The sequence below is a fragment of the Myotis nattereri genome (assembly GCF_964212035.1).
Source record: "Myotis nattereri genome assembly, chromosome: 5".
NCBI classification, from domain to species: domain Eukaryota; kingdom Metazoa; phylum Chordata; class Mammalia; order Chiroptera; family Vespertilionidae; genus Myotis; species Myotis nattereri.
Window position 1 is genome coordinate 94,493,496 of NC_138080.1, and position 20,057 is coordinate 94,513,552.

Genomic DNA, 20,057 nt, shown 5'->3' on the forward strand with positions numbered 1-20,057 from the left:
GTAACCTTGGGTAAATTACATAACCTCTCAGAGCAATTGATTCCTCATCTGTAATATGGGTATAAAAAATCATGATTTCATTGGATTGTTGTGAGGATAAAACGACTATGTAGTTATTAGAACAGTGTTGACAAAGGCCTATATATGTTTGCTATTGACTTTCCATCAGATTTAGGATAAAACAAACTCCTTCCCTTGGCCTTTTAAATCCTGTAATCTGCTCCATATCTGCTTCTCTAGCTCCACCTCCTCCCTATGTTGTGGCAATAGTAACCTTTCTCATCCAATTCATGCCACCTTTTTATTTCCTCATGAGACCCTTGCACTTGCTATTCCAGTCACTTCAGGACCTACTGTTAAGCAGGATAGATAGCTGCTAGGGCAGGAGGGGAAGAGAGGAGGGAAAAGGGGAGTTTATCTCACCCACTGAACAAAGAAGTCAGCAGACTTGGGACTTGCCAAGATAAAATTGTCAGATGCTCTCATAAATTCTGGGAAAAGCCACAACAATATAACAGGGGGAACTTGAAATCTAGTCTGCTGCCCAAGATGTCAGCGAGGGGAAACTTGAAACCTATAGGGGAGAGAGAAACATCAATGTGAGAGAGACCCATCTATTGGTTGCCTCCCACACACCCCCAAGTAGGGGTGGGGATCAAACCCCTTGACCAAGAGTCAAACACTAAACCAGTGGTTCTCAACCTTCCTAATGCCGCGACCCTTTAATACAGTTCCTCATGTTGTGGTGACCAACCATAAACTTATTTTCGTGGCTACTTCATAACTGTAATTTTGCTACTGTTATGAATCATAATGCAAATATCTGATATGCAGAATGTATTTTCATTGTTACAAATTGAACATAAAGCATAGTGATTAATCACAAAAACAATATGTAATTATATATGTGTTTTCCGATGGTCTTAGGCGACCCCTGTGAAAGGGTCGTTCGACCCCCAAAGGGGTCGCGACCCACAGGTTGAGAACCGCTGCACTAGACCAATGTGTAGGTTGACACTTTAACAGTGAGCCACACTGGCCAAGACCATATAAGTTTTTAAACTTATAACTATCAGATCTTGCGCTACTTTATACCACTGAAATAGTTCACACCAAAATTCTTTTAAAAAGACCTACAAAATCGGATCCTCTCAAGGTTAGAATTTAAAATTGCTAATGGAATTTAAATCCCTTAATCCTCTCCCCAAACACACAAATTCATATACAAATTATGTCATAACTCTTATAACAATGTGATTCAATTAGGTTTCTTTTCCTTGCATGGACTTGCAAAACAGCCAAAAATTGGCTTTGTACTTTCTTAGCCCAACATCCTTAAGATTATAAAAGGGTTGAAGGGAAATAACAAGATTTCTTTTGAGAGCTGCTCAAGTGTTATGTAATGTCTAGCTTGCTCCCCAAGAAGGGAATGAGGGGAATACCCCTTCACCTTCATTGTAAACTTAAGACTGGCCTGTGTCCTCTGGAGCCCATCGATCCACACCAAATACATGTCAGGAAAAAAAAAGTGGCCGGTCTACTTGGGAACAGCCTACACTCCAAAGATTTCTAAAGAGGATGAATGTTTCACGTATAGAATTGACCTGTGGTCACTTTAAACTGGTTTTTGCCAGCTCTAGAGCTGAAGACCTTAATAGAGTAAGAATGGTATATTGGAAACTGGGGACTGAGAGAATTATCAAAAGTGTACATCTGGGAAAAGGCATTACCTTTATCAGTGATTCTTTTTTTTTTTAATATATTTTATTGATTTTTTACAGAGAGAAAGGGAGAGGGATAGAGTTAGAAACATTGATGAAAGAGAAACATCGATCAGCTGCCTCCTGCACACTCCCCACTGGGGATGTGCCCTCAGCCAAGGTACATGCCCTTGACCGGAATCGAACCTGGGACCCTTGAGTCCACAGGCCGACGCTCTACCCACTGAGCCAAACCGGCCAGGGCTCAGTGATTCTTTTTTTTTTTTTTTTTATTAGTGATTCTTAAATCTTGATTATTTGCACCACAATCATCCGAGGGCTTATTAAATCACAGCTTGTTGTATACCACTGCTGGAGTTTGATTTAGTAGGTCTGGAGTGAGGCAAGAGAACTTGCATTTCTAACAGGGTCCCCAGTAATGCTAATGTTCCTAGTCTAAGATTACTTTGAGAACCATTGGCCTACATTAAGAGAAAGGCCAGCAGAGAACCTCAGATACAAGGCAGACTCTTCACCAAGACTTTGGTGGAGGAGAGGTTAGAGGGAAGAGAAGAGAAATACAGAAATAAAATCTGTGATCAAAACAGGTGACTTCTTGCTCAGATAGTCAAATCAGCTGGATTGGGGTCAGGGATTAATGAAAGGAGGGCCTAGTCCTCAGTCATTCAAGGGCCCAAACTAACTGAACCTTTATCATCTTCAAAATGGTAAAATTATGCTGGCCATCCAACCAGGAGGGAATGGAGGACCCAAAGTTATCCTGGGTGTGGCCATCCACCGAACAGATAAGAACAGAATGGAGGATTGTGCAAGAAAATTTGTATGGGGCAGGCCTGAATTTTTACCCTCATATTCCACTGCTAAGAACTTAATCACATAGCCTTACACACATGCAAGGGGAGTGAGGAAATATAGTCCCTGGCAGGGCAGCCTTCTCTCAGCACCGTATCTCAGGGGAGATACAATCTCCAGTGAACATCTAACAATCTCTGCCACCAAACTCCCTTCCCATATCAGGTTTTCAGCTTTAAACAAGTATGAACTGAATTTTAAAGGAAATGTACAATTAATTACATAAACATTTCAATTACTAAAATGGTTGCAACTAAAAGTGATCAAAGGACTTATTATCTGATTGACTAAAAAAGGATAGGGCCAAGACTGTTCGACATAGTGTATTTACAGGAGCAGTCGAGAGGAAAAATTGCTATTTTATAACTCTATGGGGTTCTTCTAACATGTTACAATACTTTTTTAGAGAGTAGGAAATTTTTAAGAAAAATATAAAGATTTCACAATTTCATATTTATACTACTTGACATCCTTTATTTATCATTCTTTTTTTAACACCAAGCAACCTACAGGGCTGCTGCTTCTATTAAATAACAAGTCTACATTCCAAGGACGGAAATTTGCTATTACTGAGGATTATCTTCAATGTTTAGTGCAACTCCAAAAACAGGAATATTCCACACAACAGCAGCACTTTGCTTTTTAAGTTGATTACTCTTAATGCAGTCACACTCACTGCCTATGCTTGCCATAAAATGAAATTACTGCCTGTGACATCTCATAATTGATAAAGTTGGAGAGTGAAGCTGTTACTAACTCCTAGTTATATCTCTTTTAAGACTCTCCAAGAGCAAATAAACTAATATATGATGCTATTTACTGAAAGGAAAAAATAAAAACAACAAAAAACCCTTTATGGTCTTTCATTCATTTCATCAATTAGAACGCACAAGGCAGCATCTTTCTCTATAATCTGGTCTTTCCGATGACTTGAATTTTCTCTTTCTTGTTCATTCTGTCCAGTACAATTGTTGCTATCATCAGCATCCATTGGTTCAGTTTTTACTCTTATCCCTGCTTCTGAATGAGGCAAATCATCAGGCAAAGAAGCCAAGCAATTCTGAATCATCTCAATGACTCTTTCCAGATGCTTTTGAAACCTCTCAGCTGTTTCAAGGCGTTGACGTTTCTGCACCTCCATCATGACCCTGAGGGTCTCTCTTGCTTGGTGAGGTCGGTATTCATTTATGAGATGATGAACATGTACAAAAAGCAGCTTAAGATCTTCCAGTTTCTCTTCTCGTTTTATACTCCCAGGGCTCCTTATCAAGATATCTAAGAGGTCTAAGAAATTAATAAGGATAGACATATTCAGTTTTCTCAGTTCTTTCTTGTGATCAAATTGCATAGGATGAAGCCGTTCGATGCCCTGACTTTCTAAAGGGCGGATGATAAGATCATCACATTGGAACTGGTTGCCAAACATCATATAACTGTCTTTTATTGGAGGTGGAGGCTTGGGAGCTAGTCCTTCCTGAATATTTTCATCCGTATACTCCTTGATGTATTGCATCGGAGGTGGTGGAAGGGCACTCACTTGCTGTGGCTCACCCATTGTGGAAGATCAAGAACCTATAGAAATAGACCAAAGATTTAGAGTACCTCTACAAAACAAACCTGTCACATTGGGTAACTAGAGACAGAGTATTTTCCTTTTTTCACCATAGCAGTTGGGGGCCCAGAACAAAATGATCTCCTTGGTTTCTAAAACTAACATTTACAACAGGGAAAGGCTATGATCCTTTTCTATTTATCCAAGTACTTTCCTTCTCTACTTAATACTTTCAACGGCACAAAAAAATATGCTGCAGTTTATTTTCATCTATAAAGAAAATTGTGCTCATTTAGACTGATCTTATCAGGTTTTCAAGATATAATATACTGGAGCCAGTTTTATACTGGAATTTGTGAAGTTCTAAGGGCAGCTATGGAACATTCCTGAGTTTCCACCAAGCCACAGTGGCAGAGAGAATGTTGCTGAGAATCAATACGTCAGTAGCGTTTATTCTCTGTATCGGTATCTGATTTGTCTCCCCAAACAGACAATAAGCTCCATAAAGGGAAAAATTTTGTCTATCGTAGTTCTGTGTCCACAGCCTTGAACACAGAAGCTTCATAAATATTTGTTGAGCAGCTTCATCCATTTCAAGAGGGCTCCAAATCAAAGAGAACTTGGAAGTAGGTACAAACATCCTTAATGTGTGTTCATTCTTTCATATATTTGTTAATATATGACAATGAGTATCCAGGAATAATTATGATAATAGATAATATCTGTGTGCAAACTATATACCAGACACTATTCTAAATACTTTTCTCATAGTTGTGAGAAATCCGAGAAAAGAAAGGTGCTCTTTCCATTTTAGAGATGAAATAAGTGGTTGAACCATTTGTGTAAAGTCACAGAGTAAGTAGTAGAGGATGGATCCCGAGTCTAAAGATCTCAAAACATTACACTATACTACCTTTCAAGGATAAATAAAAACCACTACCTCCATCCAACTGCTGCTTACAATCTATCAAAGAAATAACTACATGTTTTAAGGCTACTACAAAAGACCAACAGATCTGACTACCAAAAATAAATATCACACAACAGAAAGGTGGTTACCAGAGAGAAAGGAGGGTGGGGAAAGGACAACAAGGATAAAGGTTCAAATACATAGAGACTAGACTTTGGGTGGAAGGCACACAATGAAGTAAAATTATGAGGATGTACACCTGAAACTTACATAATGTTATGAACCAATGTCACACCAATAAATTTAATAAAAATAAATAAATCTAAAAATTCCATTTAGCAAAGTATAAGCAAAATAACAGGCAATCTCATTTTTCTAGGATATAAATGCTTGCAAGCTAACAAAGGGCAAAAACTAGAAATTTTTATTTTTCAAAAACATTATTTTCTGACTCCATTTCCCAGGAGCACCATGAATTCAGTAATTGCCTGTCTTGTTCACAATTCTACCAAGCTGCACCTCAAACAATGCCTAAAAGGTGGTAGGTCCTCTATAAAGGTCCATTGAGTGAATCTCTTAAAAAAAATAAATAAAACTACATTAAAGAAGGATATAGGCAGAAGATGACAAAGAAAAAGAAAATGCAATTGTTAAATAAAGTTGGGATGCCCTGACCACGTAGCTCAGTTGGGGTTAAAGTCATCCTGATATGCTAAAGTTGCAGGTTCAATCCCCCAGTCAGGGCACATACAAAAATCAACCAATGAATGCAAAAGTAAGTGGAACACAAATCGACACTTCTCTTTCTCTCCCCCTTCCTTTTAATAAAGTCAATAAATTTAAAAAATTTAAATATAAACAAATAAAGGGAAAATATTCAGGCTAATACACTTTGTTTTAAGATGTTATTAATTTATAGAGAGAGGGGAAGGGAGAGGAATAGAGAGATAGAAACATCAATGAGGGAAACATCATCCATTGGCTGCCTCCTGCATGCCCCCTGCTATCCCGGCCCCGCATGTGCCCTGACTGGGAATTCAGCCGGTGAGTTAGGCCTTCCTGAATATTTGGTTCATGGGTCAATGCTCAACCACTGAGCAACACCAGCCAGCCCAGGCTAATACACTTTTTAAACCAATTTTTTAAAAGGAGACTTTCAACAAATAGAACACCTTCTATGTGGCAGACCTTGGATTCCAGCAGACATCACACTCTCCTTTTCAGTGTCTGCAGAGTGGTCATCCTAATTTTAGAAGCAGATGTTTAGCTATCCTGGCCCTTCAGGGAAGTTTCTGGGGTGGAGAGCTCTCACAGAAGTCGCCATCATGACCACCACCAGGTAACACTCTTAGGTGGTAGGCCAGCACCCCCCCTCCCCAAGATAATGTGGGAAATTCTCATACACAACTGATAGGAAAGGAAACAAGTACATATTTTGAATTTAATTTGGCAGTATCAAAAAGTTTAATACTGATATTCTTTGGACCAATAATTCTATTTATAGAATTTATCCTATAAAATTGGTACAAGTACACCCAAAAAAAATGCCTAAGTTTAATGCAGCCCTGTTTGAAAAGAGCAGGAAAAGTGGGAATTAATACATGATTTTATAGATGAGGGCTGTATAAGGTAGTCTATATAATACAATACAGCCATTAAGGAAAAGGGAATTGAAAGCGCATGGGAGGAGGGTTATAAACACTGTGTACTGTTTCACTAAGTTACAAACTCAGGACAGCTGCAAACAGTTACAATCAACCCTTTAAAACATTTTAACAGCCCTGCTCGATTTAGCTCAATGGACAGAGCACTGGCTTGCAGACTAAAGGGCTCAATTCTGGGCAAGAGCACATGCCAGGGTTATGGGTTCAATTCCCAGTGGGGGGCATGCAGGAGGCAGCCGATCAATGTTTCTCTCTCATTATTGACATTTCTATTTCTCCTTTCCTCTCTGAAATCAATAAAAAAAATATTTTTTAATAAAAAAATAAAAACAAAAAAAGTTTCAACATAAATTAAGACTTATAGAAACACTAGAGGCCCAGTGCACAGATTCGTGCACCAGTGGAGTCCCTCAGCCTGGCCTGCGGGAATCAGCGGAAACCAGCCCTCCAACATCCCCTGAGGGATCCTGAATTGCAAGAGGGCGGTTCTCAGGTGACACCCCCTGGAATCAGGCTCCCTCCTCTCTGGTTCTCAGAGCGTCTGCTACTGGTGGTCAGTGGGTATCATAGCTACCAGTCAGAGGGTCAAAAGGCCGGATGGTCGCGTAGGTGTTTAAATGTGTAGATTTATGAATAGTAGAAAGAACATTCCATATTCTCTTTTGTTGTTAATCCTCACCCGAGGATATTTTTCCCATTTCTTTTGAGAGAGAGTGGAAGGTGGTGGTGGGGGTGGCAGGGAGACATCCATTGGTTGTCTCCATTGGAACTGGGGACTGAACCCGCAAACCAGATACCTGCCCTTGATCCGGAATTGAACCTGCGACCCTTCCTGCACTGGTGGACGCTCTAACCATTGAGCCCACTGGCCTGGGCAAACGTTCCACATTCTTCAACACAGATTCTCCAAATGTTAACATTTCCCCTCACTTGCCTTATTGGTCTCTCATCTCTTTACCCCCTAATTTGCAGTGCATACCCCCAAAACAAGAATGTTCTCTTACTAACGACATCCTTACCAGAATCAGAGAAGTGGCACTGATCTGGTACTTCAAAACAATTTTTTTAGATATATTTTTATTGACATCAGAGAGGAAGGGAGAGGGAAGAGAGAGATAGAAACATCCATGATTAGAGAGAATCATTGATCAGCAGCCTCCTGCACGCCCCCCACTGGGAATCGAACCCGGGACCCTTCAGTCCGCAGGCCGACGCTCTGCCCACTGAGCCACACCGGCTAGGACTCAAAAATAAATGTTATCCAGCCCACATTTCACCCACGCAAGCCTTTCCGGCTGTGAGTCCCGGTGTGTGTGTTTCCCTGCACCCTGCGCATTCCTCAATTTTTAAGTCGCCATTTTCCAAAGGCCAACTTCGCGGCCGGCGCCACGGTTCTCTCTCCGCTCTCTCTTCATCTGAGGTAAGTCCTATCGCTACCTTCACCTTCCGGGCCCGGATCCCAGGTCTCCATGAGGGGAAGCGGGCCTTCCTCTCCTCCCTCGGTCCTCTGGGCCGCCCGCACCAGCTCCTCAGTCAGGCCCCCCTACCAGGGACCCCGACCTCCTAGGAGACTGGGCGGATTTACCCATCACTTCCCAGACCAGTGGTTCTCAACCTTCCTAACGCCGCGACCCTTTGACACAGTTCCTCGTGTTGTGGTGACCCCCCCCCCAACCATAAAATTATTTTCGTTGCGACTTCATAACTGTCATGTTGCTCCTGTTATGAATCGTCACGGAAAAATCTGATATGCAGGATGTATTTTCATTGTGACAAATTGAACGTAATTAAAGCATAGTGACTAATCACAGGAACAATATGTAATTATATGTGTGTTTTCCCATGGTCTTAGGCGATCCCCCCGAAGAGGCCGCGACCCACAGGTTGAGAACCGCTGCCCTAGACGCGCCCTTTCATAGCCATGGAGGTCGTTGGTGCCCCCAATGCCAGGTCGCGGCCACACGGACCCGCTTCCTCTACCGCACAGGTGGCTGCGGCGGGTGGTTTCACCGCCTCTCAGGGGCGTCTTGGGGCCACGGGGCTCGGGATCCACCTTCCCCCCCGCCACTCCCCCAAGTCCTGAAGTCCAGCCATTTCAGGGCTGTGCCCCTCGGGAGGTCGGGTGGGGAGGCTGTTCTCACTTTACAGAGGCCGGAGTCGCCAGAGGGCTGGCCAAGGCCACCCCGGTTCGGTCCCCCAACCTGCAGCCCGGCCCGGTCTCCCCACACGGACGGAGGCACCCCAGCCCGCCGAGCGGTCCACCCGTGCTCCGCGCGCGGCCAGGGAGCGAGCGCGCCCCGCCCCAGGCCCCCCCACTCCACTCCCGGCCTGCCCCGACGAAGCCGCGGGGTCCCGGGAAGAGAAAAGCGTGGGGAACCGAGCCCCAAACCACCGCCGCCCACTCACCTCAGAACTGCGTTTACTCTGGTAACGGCCTCTCCCACGGCTGGCGAAACTCAACTTCCGGGAAGAAGTCGATGATGCTGTCTCTTTATTGGCTGAAAGAGCTGTTCTTTATCCGAGACTTGTCCCGCCTCACACCGCTGGCTCGCTAGTGCGCCTGCGCGTAACTTTTCTCCCCGACCTTCCCGCCCCCCTTCCATCTTCCTGCAATTTTGTGACTTCGTCGCCAGGGGGCGTTAAAGTGGGATAGTACCTCTACTTTCTGCCCCAAAAAGTAGCGGCTGGTAGCTGCCTTTCGTGTTTGTTTTTTAACGCTTAAAATTAAACAAGGCATCTATCTGCATGCCTTCCATAAAGGTTAGAAAATAAGGATAAGCAGATCTTTTTTTAAAGCTATGTCGACTCTAACCCCACCATCAAAAATAAATTTTTAAAAAATGAGATTGGATTTTATATACTATTTAAATGGTTTTTTTTAAATCTGGAAATATTTGTGACCATGATTGGAAATGAATAATATATTCCTAATTTCCATTTCTTCACCATCCACTGACTTTTATTTTTATTTAGAAATTCAGAGATATCTATTCTATTCCCAGGCAGCAAATTAACAAAAAAGAAATCGGACATAAAGATTTCTTTAAAGGTTATTTTCATTAGAAGTGTCACAAATTTCTAAATTCGTGGGCTGCTTATGAGAGCATGGTGCACTCAAACGGAAAGATTGTTATTCTGATAAAAAGTTCTCAAATTTACCTCATTAAAATAAGATTCTTTGATTTCATTTTCAAAAACTTCTTATGGAGCATTCGAAATGTTGATAGGTCGCTGCCACCAACTCTCATAGTTTGCTGGCAGAAATAAAAGATGATACAGCCTCTTTAGAAAACTGCCTGACGCTTTCTTATGTAGTTAAACATGTAACGATTACAGGGCCCAGCAATTCCATTCCTATGCAGTTACTGAAAACATAGGTCCATATAAAGACGTGTATATGGATGTTTATAGGACTGAAAATAGCCCAAATGTCCATCAACTGGTGAATGAATAAATGAATTATGGTACCTCCGTACAATGGAATACGCCTCATCTGTAAACAGGGACAAGCCCTTGATACATGCAACAACAGCGATGGACCTCAAAAGTTTTATGCTAAGAGAAAAAAAGGAGCCAGATATGAAAGTCTATATGTTGTCAGATTCTATTTATATGACATCCTAAAAAAGACAAAATTTTGCACATGAACAGCTATCAGATTACTGGTTACTAGGGACCAGGATTAAAGGGAGAAGAAGGAACACAGAGGGGGCAGAAAAGAATTTATTTGGGGCGATGAAAATATTCTATATGTTAATTCTGGTGGTGGTGGTGGTTATATGGAAGTACATATTCATCAAAACTCAGAACCATACACCCGACGTTCATTTTACCGTACATAAATTATACCCCAATAAATCTATCCTTTAAAAAAAATTCTGTGGTGCCCTGGCCGCTTTTGCTCAGTGGTTAGAGCGTCGGTCTGCAGACAGAAATGTTTCCAGTTCGATTTCCGGTCAAGGGCGTGTATCTCAGTTGCAGATTTGATTCCCAGCCTCTGTAGGGGCACATGCGGGAGGCAACCAACCAATGTGTCTTTCACATAGATGTTTCTCTCTCTCTCTCTCTCTCTCTCTCACTCTCTCTCTCTCTCTCCCTCCCTCCCTCCCTCCCTCCTGCCTCCCTTTAACTCTCTAATCAATGGAAAAAATCAAGTGAGGATTAACCAAAAATAAAAATAAATCTGTGGTTAATCTTTTCATTTTCTTAACCATGTTTTCTTTTATGGTTCATATGCTTCTTGTGTCCTAGCCAAGACATCTTTGCCTAACACATGGTCACGAAGATTTCCCCTTGTGTTTTCTTCTAAGCAGTGGTTCGCAACCTTGGCTGCACATTAGAATCACCTGGGAATCTTTTTTAAATCCTGATTTCTGGGCCAATGAGGCTTTTAAAAAGATTCCCAGGTAATTCTAATGTGCAGCCAAGGTTGAGAACCACTGCCATCGTGTCTTGTGCCTGCTACGCCATTCCTTAGCAGCAGGGGACAGTAGTTACTCTAGCATTTGAGAACTATCTTCAGTTTACATTTTCTTTTATATCAAAGAATTTGTGCCCCACATGTGACGTCCCACTGAAGGACAGTGAGGCCCCACTGAGGACCAGTTATCTCTTCTTGCAGAAGTTAAAACGGAGTTAGAGTCCTCCAAAAAGGGAGATAAGCCCTTTTGAATTACTTGTAGCTGTTACTGTGGTTGAAGTCTCCATTTGCGTCGCTATGTGGAATTCCACCAAAGAAAAAGTAAATATACTATTATCATGCCTGTTTTGGAATCATCACAGAAATCTCTCCACGTTATTGGTTGCTTGGGTGGGGGTGGGGAGCACTGTTTTTTCTGCGATGTTCGGCTGGAGTAGAGCAGTTACTGTGTGAAAGCTTTCTGCCTTTTTCTGGCTGCTCTTTTCCTGGTCCTTTAGAGAGAGAAGGTTTTTGTTAGGACTTTTTTTCAGGATTGCCAGCTTCTTCAGCTCCAAGTCTGAGATGCATGAGACAAAAAAGAAAAACCCGGGGAATTCACCACCTCATTTCCTGTGGTCCCTGGCAGGTCTCTCTGCATCTCCCCGCCTTTCAGAGTCTTCTCATGTTTATTTTACATATAATGTCCTAGGTCTTTAGTTGTATGAATGAGAGGCATAGGGGAAAATGTATCTGCTCCATCTTTCTGGAGGCATAAGTCTAACCCAGTGGTTCTCAACCTTCTGGCCCTTTAAATACAGTTCCTCATGTTGTGACCCAACCATAAAATTATTTTCGTTGCTACTTCATAACTGTAATGTTGCTACTGTTGTGAATCGTAATGTAAATATCTGATATGCAGGATGGTCTTAGGCGACCCCTGTGAAAGGGCCGTTCGACCACCAAAGGGGTCGCGACCCACAGGTTGAGAACCACTGGAACCAGTTCATTTTTGAGTAATCGGTGAATTATCAAGGCAAACAATGGGATGTTTGTTTCCTTTTTTTCATATCTACATGTTCTAAACTTTCCAAAGTAGACACACTTTTGCAGTAAGGAAATGTACTTTATATTTAAATTTAAAACCATATATAGTACATTATACCCTTCCTGGCTATCACTAACTCTCCCTCTCTCTCTTTTTTTTTTTTTTTCAAATAGAAGCAAAAGTTTATTTAGAAAGATACAGTGGCAAAAAAGAAAAAAACAAAAGAAAAAGGAAAAAGAAATTTTGTTTAAAAAGAAAGAAACAAAAAAACACAAACAAAAAATAGAAAGATACAGTGGTAGAAGAAGTGAGCTGTGGAAGAAGTGAGTCAGCTGAGCTGCGTGGGCTCATGAAACAAGTTTTAGAGGCAAAAGAAGGGCCCTTGGAGCTTAGGAGAAAGAAAGCAAGGATGTAAGGGCTCTGGTGTGCTCCAGAAGAAGGGGTGGGGGTACCTACACTCAAGAGAGAGAGAGAGCGAACAAGAGAAAGAACGTGTCTATCACCAACTCCTTTCGCAGGGTTAATGGAGTCCGAGGAGGTGGCCACAGCACATTATACTAACACAGTGTTGCAAATTGTGTTCCCCCAAAATATTTTTTTTTTGCTTTTTGCTCTTTTTATTTTTAAATATTATTCTGAATTAGTTTCAGTTGTGCAGCATAGTGGTTAGATAATCATACGTTACAAAATGTTTCCCTGATAATTCAAGTATCCACCTGACACCTTACAGAGTTCTTAAAATATTATTGATTACAGTATATTCCTTATGCTGTACTTTACATCCCTGTGACTATTTTGTAACTACCAATTTGTACTTCTTAATCCCTTCACCTTTTTCACCCAGTCCCCGTTTAACCTACTCCCCTCTGGCAACCATCAGTATGTTTTCCGTAGCTATGAGTTTGTTTCAATTTTGTTTGTTCATTCGTTTTGTTCTTTAGATTCCACATATAAGTGAAATCATATGGTATTTGTCTTTCTCTGACCGACTTATTTCACTTAGCATAATATCCTCTAGGTCCATCCATGCCATTGCAAATGGTAATATTCTTTTTCATGGCCAAGTAATATTCCATTATATATATACCACAGCTTTTTTTTTATCCACTTGTCTATTGATAGGCACTTGGGTTGCTTTCATATCTTGGCTATTATAAATAACACCACAAAGAAACCAATTTTGAGATAGAGCTTTATGAAAAGGATGTTTATTAAAGAGTGCCCTTAGGACCAGTACCTGTGGAAGGGAAGGGAAGAAAGCAGGAGTACACAGAAGAAGAAGTCGAGCTGTGAGGCAGGCCCAACAGAAGCTCTCAAATTCAGATGGCCCTTGAGAGTTGGTCTGTGTTGGGCTAAGACAGCCAGACCTTCACACTCCATGTCAATCATTTGTTGTTGTGTGCTCTGGGGCATTATCTTGGGTGAGGGAGTTGTCTGAAGCCAAGGCAATGTCCAAACACACTCCTAGCAGCCTGGGCCATAAGTCCTTCATTGAAGGAATGTCCACCCACATGGATATTTCAAATGGAAAGGTGTCTTTCAAAACATCCCCTCCAATCTCCTCATTTTATGGATCCTGTGGCAAAGATAGGAAGTAACATAAACTCACATATTAACAACCCCCTCCCCAAATATCTCTTTTCACAGCGACCAAAGTACCCTTTACAAAGTGCGGATTTGATCAAGTCATGCCCCTATTTACAGCATTTCAGTGGCTTTTCATTACTCTAAGGCCAGACATCACCATCCTTTACATGGACCTCAAAGCCTTGCCTGACCTGCCCCCTGCAGATGTTCTCCGGCACCTCTCTCATCACTCTCGCCCTTCAGCCCTGACACCGCCTTCAATATTTTGAGATACCTTGTTTCTTCCCACCATAGTACATCTTTCTTCTGTCCAAAAGACTCCACCCGATCACCATAACTCCATGAATTATCTTATTTTGCTGTTGGTAAAAGATCCCTTTCTCATCTTTTGTACGTAGGTGTGTATGCTAGCGTTTAAATTTGGGACACTGGTTAGAGGTCAGCCATTCATCTCCTCATTACACTTGCTGCAGAAGAATTGCTACCATGATGATGCATATTATTGTCAAATATAGTTTTTATTAAAAAGTATGGAATGCTTCATGAATTTGCGTGTCATCCTTGCACAGGGGCCGTGCTGATCTTCTCTGTATTGTTCCAGTTTTAGTATATGTGCTGCCGAAGCGAGCACCTGTCAAAAATATTGGCCTTTATCTGATGGGGTGTATTGACTTGATGCCCGAATTGGTATCTCCCCCAGAGGAAGAGGACTGTTGCTTTGAAATATGTAGGTATTTACGCATCTGTTTCTTGATGAACTGTGGAGATAGAAAAGGAAATACAGAAAACGTGCTGGTAAAGTCCCCACCTCCACTTTACTTCACTGGACCTTTGTGTAAACTGTGGGTCTGCTCAGCTAACACCATGCACAGTGGATAAAATATGTTTGTTAAAGCAGTGTTTGGGGGTGTGGCAGTGGGAATGCCTAAAACAAGACTAAGAGAGGGACAAGAGATAAAGCCATAGTCTACAAATCATGAGATTAAGCCATTTGTGACTAGGATGTATCAGCCTCTGGTATAGTGTAAATTTGATGGCTTTAAAGAGAGTTCACCTTTCTCCCTCTCCTCTACCCCATAGCTTCTCGAATTCCCAGAAGGCTTCCCCTAAGCTCCTCTCAGGTCTTGGAGAGCATGCTTCTTTCTCTGCTTCTACCTGTATTTACTGCTTCAAGAGTCTCCTCCAAGGACACCTTGATCCCCAGCATCTATTGGTCCCTGCATATCAGAACTCACAAGGTGGGGTGTTCCAGCCGCCCATCAGAGCAATCGAGCAGGGCTTCCGCTGATATTCCTAAGCCGCCACTCCTCCCAGAATACCTGGTGTCTTACCTCCTCCACCTTTGCCACACTTGCTCGGTCTCCGGAAGTCCCTAAGTTTTACTGGAAACCCAACTTCTGCCCTAGCAGATGCTACTGTCACAGAGAAGAATGAGCAAAGAATTGGAAGGCTGGGGAGATGACTCCCAGATGACAAACACACGTGATCCTCAGAATCATTTTTCTCAAGTTCAACTTTTATCATCTATTGTTAATACAACCTAATGATTTTTATAGGCTCGTGAAATTTATTTACTTTTTTATTTTTTTTAAAATATATTTTTATTGCTTTCAGAGAGGAAGCAAGAGGGAGAGAGAGATAGAAACATCAATGATGAGAGAGTATCATTGATCGGCTGCCTCCTGCACGCCCCCTACTGGGGTTCGAGCCCGCAACCCGAGCATGTGCCCTTGACTGGAATTGAACCCGGGACCTTCCAGTTCCCAGTCCAATGCTCTATCCACTGAGGCAAATCAGCTAGGGCTTATTACCTTTTTAAACTGAGAAGACAATGTAATTTTTTTAAGTAGACATTTGTCATCTCATTTCTAATGTATGATTTTTTATTTTTAGAATTACCTTTCCCATGCACACATAATTTTCAGAGTTCACTTGTAAACCACATTTTGGATTCTTCTACAAGATATTTAACTCTTTCCCATGTTCCTGGATTCTGAGTATTTGTGTCACTTAGAATTTTTCTTTTATATTTATTGAAAGATATCTTTCAGACTTAGGTATTTTGTCATCTAACCTCTCTTGCCCAAAGGAAAACATAAGAGAAATAAGTTGGTTGGTATCTTTAAAGCTGTGACTGCCACCTGGCTGACAGCATTTTAAAACCATGCTGATTTCAGAGATGTTAAAATTAAAAAAGATACAATAGCTTACCATAGACATGTCCTTTGCTTAACAGAACAATCCCCTCCCGTCAAGCTCCTTGTATGTATCTCTCAGATGATCCCCCCTCCTTCTCACCCTATAGGTATCCACCCTATAGATCAGGGGTGGGCAAACTTTTTGACTCAAGGGCCACAATGGGCTCTTAAACTGGACCGGAGGGCCGGAACAAAAGCATGGATGGAGTGTTTGTGTGAACTAATATAAATTCAAAGTAAACATCATTACATAAAAGGGTACGGTGTTTTGTTTTTTTTTTAGTTTTATTCATTTCAAACGGGCCAGATCCGGCCCGCAGGCCATAGTTTGCCCACGGCTGCTATAGATAAATGTGTTTATCATTTCCTTGCCTTTCTCTGTACCTTTAGCAAATACATATTGTTTGATCTTGTTTCTGAACCGTTCTGCAACTGGAACTGTATCATAGGTATCTTCTGACTTGTTTTTATTATTCAACATTCTATGAGGTTCATCCATGCTAACATGTATAGTTGCTGTTTACTTTTGCTGTTGTATTATGTGCACTGTAGGCATATTCCACAATTGATCATTTCTTCTATTTGATAAACATTTGGGGTTTTGCTATTATAAAATTTTTTATTATATTAAAAAATCTTCCTTGCAAGCCTAAGTGAGTTTCTCCACAGTATATACTCAAGAGAAAGGAGAATTGTTAAGATTAGATCCATGGTGGGAAAGCCTTTTCTGGAAAGTGCTAGATAGTACATATATTAGACTTGGCACACAATACAGTCTCTGTTGCAACAACCCAGATCTGTTGTTTCAATGTGAAAGCAGCCATAAACAATATATGAGTGGCTGGGACTGTGTTCTGATAAAACTTTATTCACAAAACTGGGCACTGGGCAAGATTGGGCCCTCAGGCTACCGATTCCTGACTTGGATGATAAACTTTACTATTGTGATTGCCTACATCCCTTTTTCCCCTCCCCTATTGATTTCCTGAGGAGACATGAGTTCTGTCTTTACTGAGTCTATGGGCTGGACTAAAGGTACATGTTCGGGGACCTTCTGGAAGAAGAGGAGGAGGAAGGGCCTGGGGACTTGGTGGTGGTGGTCCTTCCCAGCCCATCACCTGTCACTTGTGGCCATAGTCTTGGGGAGACCAAAAGACAGAAGGGGGTTGAGGCAAGACAGGACACTCATATTGGACTTGGGTGGGAGGTGGGGATCTGCCTGACTGGAGACTGGAGTCTCAGGCTTTAGCACAGTTTACATCACAGACGCCACTGTGAAGTCACTACCAGGAGAGAGGACATCGAAAGCCAAACAAAAGCAGCATTTCTCTTGGAGGTGTATTGTTTCCTTTATTCAAGAACACTGGCATTGTCTCTCTAGGGATACTTTCATGAGGCTAGGTCTCCACTGCAGCTTCCTGCCCTGGCTCCTATTTAATTGGATTTGGTTTCAATGTAGATTGTCTCCATCATCTCCGATGTCACGATGCCAGTGACCTCCAGGTCCTGGCCACCCGGGGCTTTCTCTACCGTCGCCTCTATGTTGCGCTTCCCCACCTTCTTAGCCTTGAAGTCCATCTCCCTGTCGTGTGATGTGACCTCAGTTTTTGAACCACGAGTGACTCTGAAGCTCCTGAAGAAAGAGCCAATCCTACTGGACTTCTTACTTAAAGTACCCGAGCTGGCAGATCTGCTCTTCCCCAGTTTGTGAGCTGTCCTCGACTCCTTCCCAGCGGCGCTGTGGCTAGAACTCTTGTGAGAGCTGTGCTTTCTGCCCTTGACGTTGCTCGCCCCTTTTTCTTTGTTGTCGTCTCTTGCGTTTTTATGGCCCGATGATGACCGGTGGGAGGATGATTTCCGGAGCGACTTGCTCACTCCTGTCCTGCGGTGATGGGAACTTTTCCTTGTGGAAGCTCTGTCCTTCTTTTCTCTCTTTTCTTTTTTTCCCCTCGGAGATTCGGCTCTGGGTGGGGAGACCTTCTGGTTCCCTTCCTGCTCGCTCTTCAAGGGGGAGACGTGGTCTTCAGCTCTTTCTACGGCAGGATTTGTGGTTGTCACTGTACACGTGACGCTGGTGCTGCTATCCCGGGAGATATTAGTAGTCCCTGCCATTGCCATGGAAGTGTTTAATGAGGACGAGCTGCCAGCACTCACCAAGACCACATTCGTGCCCTCTGAGGATATGTTGGCAGCACCTGCCGCGGCCTTGCTGGATCCACTTTCTCCTGGACCCTTGGCGGTGGCTCCAGCCATGGCTACGCCTATCTGGCCTGTGCCCGCATCCTTGGTGGCTGCTATGCTCAAAGCACCTGCTGTAGGACTTGCTCCCGCTCCTGCTGCTGCCACGTTGGCTCTAGGACTTGTTCTCACTCCTGCTGCTGCCACATTCGCTGTAGGACTTGTCCCCGCTCCTGCTGCCGCCACGTTGGCTCTAGGACCTGTTGTCACTCCTGCTGCCGCCATGCTTGCTGTAGGATTTGTTCCCACTCCTGCTGCTGCCCTGTTGGCTGCAGGGCTTGTTGTCACTCCCGCTGCTGCCACGCTTGCTCTAGGGCTTGTTCCTGCTCCTGCCAGGCCTGCGGTTGCCCCCTTGGCCGCTCCTTCGGCAGTCCCTGGAGTTTTCTTGATGCGAGTTGCACTGGGCATTCCCTCTCCCCCAGCGTAACCAGAAGAAGTGGCTCTGGACACATCACAAAGATTGCAAAACCTCGCCTCCTTCTGATCTCCATCTCCACGGAACTCTGCGGTCTGTGCCAAGGGGAGGAGAAACGGGTGAGACAGAGATGACAAGGTGAGACCACGACAGTCTGCTCGCTCTCATCCTGGAGCTGAGCATCTCCAGGGCTTCTAAGTAGAAGCACCTTTAAGATCCTTAAGTCTAAGCTCCCCTGGGAGGCAACGTCCCATTCACAGCATCTCTGGCAAACAGTCACGTGGTTTTGCGTGAACAGTCCCCATGCCAAGGAAAGCGCGGATGCAATTCCCAGTCCTCATGCAGTGGGGTTTTTTGTTTGTTTGTTTGTTTTTTGCACACTTGTGCTTATTTCTCTGCAGACATCTTACAAATGGGATTGCTGGGTCAAGGTTGTCACATTTCACATTTCAGTGGCTGCTAAAAGAAATAGTACATGTGCAGACACCCAAGCTGAATTGCGCTGATTTTAATCAGCCATGGCAGTCACAGGGGACAGAGGAAGGAAGAGACCACCTGGGTCGGGGGAAGTGTTCAGGAAGGGATAGCACAGTCAGGATGCTAGAGAAGGGATTACAACCCTGCGGCTGAGACCCGAGCAGCTGACGCCTAAGGTCTCGCTGAACTTCGGCTTTGTGGGACAATGTGGAGAAGCGCGTGGAATCTCCTCAGTGTGGCTAGTGCCATTGTGGTGGCCCTGAACCTTCTGAAAATGGAATGCACTTCCCTAGTGAGCTTCAGAGAGCATCAGCGACTTTGTAGGACCAGTTTTGAGCTGCTCCCCCAAAGCACCGGGACCCATGATCTCGAGTCTCGGCAGAGGCTTACCAATAGGCTGCTGTCATCCTCTATGGTCGCTGCATCCCCGCTTTGGGGTACCCGAGTACTGCTGCAACTCTCCACTGGTGGTCTCAGGAGATAGACAAGCTTTTCCCAGTAGCAAAATAGGTCTTCCCGTGCGTCTGCAGAGGGACACAGCTGCAGATAGAAAGTACGACCAGTGGCAAGCTTCAGGCGCAGCTGCTGCTTCTCACGATCGTGAATGGAGATCTTGACAAACTTCAAGGGCAGGAGCCTGGTGAGCTCTAGGGTCTTCGGGGGCTTGCGGCCTCTCCCCTTGGCGGGCCGGGGGCGTCTGGTATGCTCTTCGCAGACTTTAGTTGGTCGGGCCAGCAGCATGACGTCAGGCAGCGGGAGGATGGGGCTGGTGGATGCGATGCCCACAGTCACCATTCGGACGCGGTTGTGTACGTCAATCATCTCTCCCTTTTTGCTAATCTGGATAAAGTCGCTCTCAAACATCGGTGCGTACTTGAAAATATCATACTCCCCTCCCTTGTACAGTTGTCGTTGCAGGTCCCCCATGCAGGTATTGAACACGCCCTGGGAACGGTAGCTGTGGGCGGTGTAGTAAGGTAACAAGCACTCACTGCTCAT

At 43.5% G+C, this 20,057-nt stretch overlaps 2 protein-coding genes across 2 annotated transcripts; both read right to left on the minus strand.

Annotated features, from left to right (window-relative positions):
• Positions 1-1,783: 1,783 nt before the first annotated feature.
• Positions 1,784-9,167, minus strand: MED7 (mediator complex subunit 7). The gene is made up of 2 exons (XM_081092180.1): positions 9,106-9,167; positions 1,784-4,145 (listed from the first exon to the last, which is right to left on the minus strand). The coding sequence occupies exon 2, from the start codon at positions 4,126-4,128 to the stop codon at positions 3,427-3,429; it is 702 nt and encodes a 233-aa protein (XP_080948306.1). The 5' UTR covers positions 4,129-4,145; positions 9,106-9,167; the 3' UTR covers positions 1,784-3,426.
• Positions 9,168-17,362: 8,195 nt separating this feature from the next.
• Positions 17,363-20,057, minus strand: GARIN3 (golgi associated RAB2 interactor family member 3; the record flags this gene model as incomplete). The annotated part of the gene is made up of 2 exons (XM_081092799.1): positions 17,363-18,676; positions 19,449-20,057. 2 exons carry the CDS (start codon positions 20,055-20,057, stop codon positions 17,363-17,365), a joined length of 1,923 nt encoding a protein of 640 aa, XP_080948925.1.

What these genes read in the sequence shown, in the direction of transcription:
- MED7 (XM_081092180.1), bottom strand. Translation starts at nt 4,128, where the DNA reads ATGGGTGAGCCACAGCAAGTGAGTGCCCTTCCACCACCTCCGATGCAA.